The sequence below is a fragment of the Polypterus senegalus genome, chromosome 12 (assembly GCF_016835505.1).
Source record: "Polypterus senegalus isolate Bchr_013 chromosome 12, ASM1683550v1, whole genome shotgun sequence".
NCBI classification, from domain to species: domain Eukaryota; kingdom Metazoa; phylum Chordata; class Cladistia; order Polypteriformes; family Polypteridae; genus Polypterus; species Polypterus senegalus.
The window spans coordinates 163005751-163015301 of NC_053165.1; the positions used below are offsets into that span (position 1 = coordinate 163005751).

Sequence of the window (9551 nt, forward strand, 5' to 3'; positions counted from 1 at the left end):
TATTTACACTTCACTTCAAAACCTCCATGTTCTACTGCTTACCTGGTCTGAGTCATGGAGCCAGCAGTCTAAGCAAAGTTGCCCAGACATCTCTTTTCCCCACCATACTGAGGCCTTCCCAGACCCCGAGGTCTCCTCCCAACTGGACAAGCGTGATGCGCCTCCTCAGGGAGTCGACCAGGAGGAATCCCAATGAGATGCCCGGACCACCTCAACTGCCACCTTTTGATGTGGAGAAGCAGCATCTCGACTTTGAGCTCCTCCTGAGTGTCTGTACTCCTCAATATTTGTGTCAATGTGATATTTCAGATTTTCTATTTTTAACAAATTTCTTTAATCCTGCTCTCACCGTGTGTTTCTGGGGTGTTGAGAGTTGCTTGATGAATGATAAAATGAACAAATGATTTCAGCACAAGGCTACAACAGAACAAAATGTAAGACAAGTGAAGGGGCTCTCCAGACTTTCTGAAGTCCCTGCATGTGCTGCTTTTGTCTTGTTCATGGAGGTGCTCCGTAACAAAATGAGCTGAAAAGAAAAGCTCTCATCCTCTCTCCCCAGGACTGAGTGACTGTAATGGAGTTTCAGTTTGTCACCCCTTGTCATTCCACGTTTTCTTTCAGCCTCGTGACATTTACAGCTAAAGGTGGCACATCAATGAACTACCTGAAGAGCGTTGTGACTATGGTGCCAAAACCCGAGGAGGTGAGTCTTTATTTGCTTTGTTTATGGCACCTGAGCACCAGACGGCAGAGACGGGATGGCGAGTCTGTTTCTTTTCACGTACGCTTTCTTCAAATGGACGCTACATTCTTTTTTATGGGATTTTGCAAAGGTGAAAAACTCGGGAGTGGACTCCCCTCGACTTTCTCGTATACTCAGATTAGGGGATGGATATTTGAGGAGTAAACTGCAAGACAAGCATTATATTTTTATATTATGTACATCAAAGAACCTTCAACAATAAATCAAATCCAATTAATAATCTATCCATCCATTTTCCAACCCGCAGAATCCAAACACAGGGTCACGGGGGTCTGCTGGAGCCAATCCCAGCCAACACAGGGCGCAAGGCAGGGTGCCAAACCACCGCAGGACACACACATCCACACACCAAGCACACACCAGGGACAATTTAGGATCACCAATCTGCCTAACCTGCATGTCTTTGGACTGTGAGAGGAAACCCACGCAGACACGGGGAGGACATGCAAACTCCACACAGGGAGGACCTGGGAAACGAACCTGAGTCTCCTTACTGCGAGGCAGCAGCGCTACCACCGTGCCGCCCCCAATTAATAACACAGTAAACAATTATTATAAAAGTAAAGCTGAATAAATCGTACTCTGCAGCTACATGAATAAAAGTAAAATAACACTTCCAGTTAGCGTAAAGAGCTCAGAAGGTGATAGAAATCTACGTTTTGTATCTGATACTCTTATAACACTAGATGGCGCTGTACCAGTGCTTAACCCGACACACAGACACGGACAACACGTTTCTAAAACACTAAGAAGATGTTTAATTTCTTTTCTTCAAGTAAACAGAGCCCAAAGCACCTCCACCACAATAAACAAATAATATTTAAACCTCCAAATCTCTAATCCACACCTCCCAGCAAGCTCTGTCCATTACCACCCAACTCTGGCTCACTTGCTGGGTTCCCATCAGTCCTTTAAATAGTCCTTGGCCCGGAAGTGCTTCTGTCCTTCCTACCACGTGACTGACTGGCATTTCCGGGTCCAATGAAGAACTGACATTTCCTTCAGCCCAGAAGTACTTTGGGACTTCCATCCTCGTTACTACCTCATACGCCTGGGCTAAAAGAACAGTATGAGTCTCCAGGTTCTTCGACAGCTCTCCCTGGCGGCACCCATGCCACTGAACAGGGCTGAGAAACTGAACTACAAGTCCCAAGATACAATACAATACAATTTATTTTTGTGTAGCCCAAAATCACACAAGAAGTGACACAATGGGCTTTAACAGGCCCTGCCTCTTGACAGCCCCCCAGCCTTAACTCTCTAAGAAGACAAGAAAACCCTGGGACAAAATGGAAGAAACCTCAGGGGGGTCAATACAATACAATACACAGAACAGAACACAAGTCATCCTGAATACCATATAAAAATAAAAATATTACAAATACAGAGCAGAATTCAACAGTAAATGATATCCCATAATATGATTTGGATTTGTTCAGAGTCCTGGAGACCTCAGCCATCAAGCTGCCTCCCCCATTTGGCCATTTCACAGCTGGGCCAGCCAATCCAGTGAAAGGACCCCTCTTTCCCACGATTCCTGCGATCCTCCATCAGAGATGACTTTACCTTAGGCAGGCAAAACAACTTGGCAGGTGGGCCGTGGGCATCAAGTGGCACATTTGAGTACCGAGAAGAGAAACAGAATAGGTGAGGTTTAGTAACAAACTCTAACTATCATGTTACTGATGTTTTAGTGCTCATGACTGACAACAGAAATGCAGTTTGCACAGTTAATCAGCAGCTCTAGTCAGGGTGTGCTAAACTGAAGTCGTGGGATTTGAAAGCTGAGACCGAAGGGGCATCTCTTATAGCAGCAGGCAGACCATTCCACAGTTTAGGGGGGTCCTGTAACTAAAAGCTCGACCTCCCACTGTTATTTTAATAATTGTTGAAATCATAAGCAGACCGGCATCTTGAGATCTTAATGTGCACTCTGGTTTGTAAGTCATGATACAAGTAAGCCGGACCTCGGCCATTTAATGCTTTACATGTTAAAAGAAGGATTTTGAAATCTACCCTAAACTTAACCGGGAGCGAGTGTAAGGATTTAAGAACTGGAGTTATGTGTTCGTATTTTCTTGTTCTTGTAATAATTCTTACTGGGGCACCGCCATACTGCAGGGGAGCTGCCGTCTAGTATTTTGGGGTAAGCAGTGTCTGCAAGTAGGGGCCGTCCCCCATCCATACATTCTAGGGGTGTCCCGGCTGGGTTTTGCAGCCGGCCGTCCATCACAATGCAAAATTTGGTTGACCCAAGTGAAGGCGGACTGAAGTTATTGTGTTTACACACTCACACACGCGCACAGACAGACAGACAGACATAATTCCAAAAATGTTATTTTCGGACTCAGGTAGGTCTAAAATGTCGAGATCCATCAAAATCTCGACATCGAATCTTTAAACGATTACAATACATTCCCTAGACTTTGTATATGAGAAAGTAAAAAATAGTGTTTGGGCTTTTTAAAGAGTTTTTAGAAAGGAAAGCAAGGAATTGTGCTCCCTAAGGCACATCATTCACACCTCTGTGTTTTTTGTGGAACCGCACAGTTTCTGTTCTCAATGAGACATAAAAAGATTTTATTTAGGAGACAGAGATAGAAATAACGGTCACAATCGAAAACCTCTACTGTCCTAAATACAAATTGATAACTGAAAATCAAAGTTCTTAATAACAAAACAGAGAACACGTGAGCCAAAACTCTTAAAATTCTGCTTCCACGTTGTCTTTCTGGGGTGCTGAATGTGGCTGGATGAGGGGAAGAAAATGAATTGAAATGAATTCAGCACCAGCCAGCAACACAACAAAATGTGCTAAAAGTGAAGACGTTGCGAATTACAACAGAAAAGTAAACTTAGTATATGGTGGAGAATTCTCTTAACAATCGGGATAATTGGCAGGTGGAACTGAACGTGCGGTTAAATAGTTTGAGGGTAGAAAGATTAAGAAAGGTTCTTGTGCAAACTATCGCCCCTCTCATTATGTTCCTCATTCCCAGATTCCAGATGAGGACCCCCCTCAGTTTAAGATTACAAAAGAAGGAAACAGCTGTCGAGGAATACGACAGAGTTTATTGAGGTGCAAGAGCTTCTTCTGGGACACCACATTCCTGGCATGGGACACAAAAAGCGGCGTCACTGTTGAAATCCGTCAGCCTGCTGATAAAACCCCCAAAACGTCCTCACTGAACTGCGATGACAGCGTTGAGTCGGGCGTCCACCGGAGCAGCTGCAAGTACAGGTACAGTGGTGTCTTCAGTCATAACTGGGAGAGGACCAGCATGCTGTTGGCCCGTTCACACACACTTTTTGCAAGAGCATCATTAGTCGATTTTATTGTTAAGTGAGTGGATGTATCTTAAGGGGGTGGGGGGGGCATATCTCCGTGTCTGATGGTGAAGTTGGATACAAAACTCTTTATAACTCACATAGCCTCTGTGTCCTAAATACAGCTGACCTGATGTAACCTAACCTAACCTAACATTAGTATAACAACAACAACAACATTTATTTCTATAGCACATTTTCATACAAACAGTAGCTCAAAGTGCTTTACATATTAAAGAATAGAAAAATGAAAGACATAATTATAAAAAATAAATCAACATTAACATCGAATAAGAGTAAGGTTCAATGGCCAGGGGACAGAAAAACAAAAAACTCCAGACGGCTGGAGAAAAAATAAAATCTGTAGGGATTCCAGACCATGAGACCCCCTGACCAGTCCCCTCTGGGCATTCTACCTAACATAAATGAAACAGTCCTCTTTGGCTTTAGGATTCTCACGGAAGGGCTTGATGATGATGATGGTCACGTAGACTTCTTCCTTTTAATCCGTCCATCATTGTTGGAGCATCATGAAGCTTTGAGTAGGTGGAGGTGGCGCAGGCCACCACCACAAAGAAACCGGAAAAAGAAACAGAAAAGAGAGTAGGGGTCAGTACCGATTTTAGAGCCACCATGAATAGTTGTTATGATGAATTGAACATACAGAGTATCAGGATTAAGTTAAATTACGATTAAAATGAAGTTATAAAAAGGCCATGTTAAAGTAATATAAAGTAGTATAATACAGACATCACATATACCTGTACTGTATGAATCAAAATGATTGAACTACAGTAATAATACATTAATAAGACTGTAAATACTGTAATATGACCACTTTATGATGGCGTATTGATGCTATTCGATTTCATTTATTGTATGTTTGTGGTTAAGGCACAACGTTGTTAGCTGGGATCTTGTTGAGCGAGTTGTGACTGTACAGGCCTCACGAACACCTGAGGGTCCAGCCAGTTACCTTACCAATAAGCCGGCCATCATGTACAGCACCATCACCTGGCCACATTTCCCTGCTTGATGAAGGCTGTCGTCATCTCCTGGTCTCTCTGAGATGTTGGGTACACATGGGTCAGAGTGGCCATCAAGAGAAGCAAGTTCTGCTATTAGGTTCTCTTTTTATAAACCCCAACTTCTGTATGTTCATATTTTGAGCCTCTTTTTCTGAGTACACGAGTTTTATAAATCTGAGCCCTGGTTGCTTTAAAAACCCAACGTGCTCTCCGACAGCTAAGACTGCTTTACGTCTCACTAGGGTAACGACGCCATGGCATTTCATTTCCCTAATTTCTGAGTTGCTGATTCAGAACCCTTTTTTCAAATCATTGCTTGTCTTTAAATTCTCTGGTTTTGACTTTTTGCTCTTGAAGTTTCTGACCACGAGTTTTGTTTCTCATTTTGTCTTCGATGCTCGTGTATTTTAATCTCCCGGTTTCGATGCTTTTTCTGTTTACTCGACTACCTCCTATTCGAATCTCCAATTCAGACATGAAAAGAGTGGACTCTCCTCTGTCTACCGTACATCCTGACAGCACACACGAGCCACTAAGAAGGCTGAAAGGATGTCAGGTTATGCAGAGCCCACCCGTCTGTGTGTGTGTGTGTGTGTATGGAGTACAAGTCAAGGGGGACTAAACTAATCTTAAGTGCTTGGAGCAGTTCTGGTCTTAGTTTAATAAAAAAAGGCAGAACAGCAGTAAACAAAGCCCAGATAAGTGAGATGTGACTGATTCAGCATAATGGAGAGCAAACAAGGAGGAAAGACTGAAGGAGCTGAACCTTCACAGGTTAAAGAAATGGAGATTAAGAGGAGACATGACTGAAGTGTTTAAAGTTACGAAAGGAATTAGTAAAAACGGGAGATTTAAACGTGAGTTCGTCGACAAGAACAACGGCAGATTTCACACAAACCTTAGAAGGTATTTCTTCACACAGAGGAGCACAGACAGCAGGAATGAGTGACCGTGTGGTGTGGTGTGGTGGATAGAGGGGCTTTAGGGACCTGCAGAACTGGACTTTATGTTATTTTGGAGAAATTAGTAGATAGGATTAGTGAGCTTTATTGGGCTGAATGGACAGTCCTTGTCTAAACTGGGGTTAGATATTGAACTGAGTGTTCTTATGTGCATCGTACTTGATCTTTGATTGTGAATATCCTTAACAGTGGAACATCTCTTCATTCACACAGGTCTGACTGCTGTGCTCCATATGTGACGCTCATTCTTAAGGATGCCACAGGAAATCAAAACCTTCTTAAAGTTGATTTTCGTGAAAAAGAGGTAAGATCATAAGATCACATCACCAGAGCATGATCTGGTCTCTGGACGTCACAGACGGTGATCTTTCTATTTTGTCAAGTCGTGACTTTTTATGAGACAGAACACACACATTAAATGCTGGCCATCTGGAGTATCACCTAGCGGGCAACACCACCACAATAATACACTCAGCGTGATATGATAGATATGAGATCAAACTATCTATTTATCTATAGATACAGTATAAATATATATATATATACATACACACGCATAAATAAATAATGTATGTAAAAGGCATTATATTAATTCATAAGAAAAGGGAAATATTAATAGATATATGATAAATTTGAAGTGGGCAAGATACTGTAATAGATTTAAAATGAATAATAGGTGGAATCCTCTGAAAGTGCTGCGTTTAAAGTCACCGAGCTCTTCAGTATGACCCGATATTTGTCGGTGGAGACTGCATGGCAGTTTGATGAATTGACGCACCGGTTAACAATAAACACCTGCAGTCAGTCATTTGGAGGGACATTTACATACTTTTGGCCATATAGTGCACATTCTATCAGTTTTTAATACAGTACTACCTATAAAAATGTGTCTGTACATATTGTAATAATGACCCTGCATAAACCGATAAATGAAAAGTGTCTGTGTGTCCATGCGGTTGCTCTGTCACTGACATTCCAACAGATGACACATCACAAACATTAACACTGCTTTTACAAATCCCATGCCAAATTGCATATAACAGAGAAAAATGCATTGTATGGTGCAAGGCAAACTTTAAAGCTGAGGTCTTCATTGAATAATTACATTTCAACCCATCTTAGACAGGCAGCACAGCTAGTATTATATATTCACTCCTCACCAGTCAGCCAAACTGTTCTAATAACGGAAAGTTTGTGACAGCAACTGCACCTTCTACTAACTTGGTTCTGTAGCTCTGTTCCCCACACAGGACTGATGCTGCCAGAAAGTTAAACTCTATTAAAACTTATGGTTGGGAAAACAAAAAAAAAACTGACAGAGTGACTGAAATTTCTGGACCTCCAAAATCTCACAATGAATAAAACCTTTAGATAGATAGAATGAAAGGCATTATATAATAGATAGATAGATAGATAGATAGATAGCGTAGTTGGCAAGATTAGATAGATAGATAGATAGATAGATAGATAGATAGATAGAATTTAATATTAGTATAGAGATAGATAGATAGATAGATAGATAGATAGATAGATAGATAGATAGATAGAATGAAAGGCATTATATAATAGATAGATAGATAGATAGATATGAAATGCACTTGTGGACGATAGAGGCGCTGTTGCCCGTTGAACCCAGCAGACAGGCGTCCACGACACCTGTTTAAAACACCACGAAGATTTTAATAATTATATTTTTCTAATATAGTGCCCAAAGCACCGCACTCTCCCCAATTCTCCAATAATTAATAAATAATAACAATCCTTCACTCTCACTCAACTCCGGCTCAATCGGCTGAGGTTTCTCATAGTCCTTTTAAAGTCTATGACCAGTATTTTGTATTTTGTCCCTCGGTCAAATGCCTTCTTCAGGTTTCCCGGAAGTACTGCGGGTTTCCATCCTCGTGACTCCTACGTACTTCCGGGTTGACATAACCATAATAGTACCTGGGATCTTTGTGAGCTCCCCCTGGCGGCACCCACAGCACCCAACAGGACTGAAGAGATGGACTCCATGTCCCATGTTGCCCTGCGGGAATCCGAGGAACCATTTCCATTACAGAGGAGCTGCCATCTAGCGTCCCGGGGGATGTAGTGCCCTGAAAAGGCTCCTTTTTTCAGTTAAGGGACGTCCTGGCCAGACGTCACACACTATATAATAGATAGATAGATAGATAGATTCTAAAAGACCCTCCCTCACAATGTTGCATGTTTTCACAAGGAGGTCTCGTCTTCTCCCTTTCAGAACTATGCAGGCTGAGTGTCAGACCAGCTACCGGAGGTCCGTGTCTGAGATTCTGTGGACAACATCATTGAATTCTGCTGAACCTTGGTGACCTGAAGGAGTTCTCTCTGCTGTCAAGTCTGATGTGCTCCCATGAATTTTAGTTTCCACCTCCCTGTTTTGAATTTGAAATAAAGTGTGAGACTACAAGCATACATGACGTGTCCTGTCTGACGTCTTTTGTGCACCATAGAACATGCATGAAGGGTTCTGGATTTGTTGAAATATTATTTTCATAAGAATATATTTTGAAATCACTTCAGGTTTTTATGCTTGGCCGCTCTTGACTCAGCAGTACAAATAAACCCCCCACATATGATACCCCATTTCACTCATCTTCATGTCTAGTTATGCAATACCTCAAGCTTTCTAGGGTTTCCCTCAACTTTTGGCCCTCTTGACCCATTTTGGAAAAATATTTTGTGCAGGAAATAACCCCTGATAGTGTGATCAAGAGGACTTGAAGCTGTGCCTGTCACATGAACTGACCCCAGGGGTTCACCCCTAATGGAATAAGAGCAACCAAAGCCACAGAACCTTGAAACAATGGGGATCAGTAATTCAGGTATGTGGGGTGATTGTTGTGTATTTTTGTGTCTCACCTCGTAGAGAGATGATAAAAGGAATGTACACCCCAATTTTTGAACATATGTGGACATATCAAGGTTTGATTTTTATTTAAACAGCATCTATCGATAAATGTGATATCATACAGCAAACATCATGCCACATTTACATTGCATAACCCATTGTGAACTTAAAAAAACAGAAATGCAAATTTTACCTGTGGAAAAAGAAAGTCCACCCGTTTAAATTAGAATCAAATGATCAGATGATTAGATAGATAGATAGATAGGAAAGGCACTATATAATAGATAGATAGATAGATAGATAGATAGATAGGAAAGGCACTATATAATAGATAGATAGATAGATAGATAGATAGATAGATAGATAGATAGATAGATAGATAGATAGATAGATAGATACTTTATTAATCCCAAGGGGAAATTCCCATACTCCAGCAGCAGCATACTGATACAAACAATATTAAATTAAAGAGTGATAACAATGCAGGTAATAACAGACAATAACTTTGTATAATGTTAACGTTTACACCCCAGTTGGAATTGAAGAATCGCATAGTGTGGGGTCTCCTCAGTCTGTCAGTGGAGCGGGACGGTGACAGC

General features: G+C 41.5%; 1 protein-coding gene across 1 annotated transcript in view; it reads left to right on the forward strand.

Annotated features, from left to right (window-relative positions):
• LOC120540105 (von Willebrand factor A domain-containing protein 7-like) overlaps positions 1–8448 on the forward strand; it is a 96764-nt gene extending 88316 nt beyond the window's left edge. Inside the window, exons 16-19 of the mRNA XM_039770595.1 lie at positions 622–703; positions 3763–4004; positions 6294–6384; positions 8323–8448. Coding sequence (XP_039626529.1) covers positions 622–703; positions 3763–4004; positions 6294–6384; positions 8323–8337 — 430 coding nt within the window. The 3' untranslated portion in view covers positions 8338–8448. The remainder of the gene's footprint in view (positions 1–621; positions 704–3762; positions 4005–6293; positions 6385–8322) is intronic.
• Positions 8449–9551: the final 1103 nt, after the last annotated feature.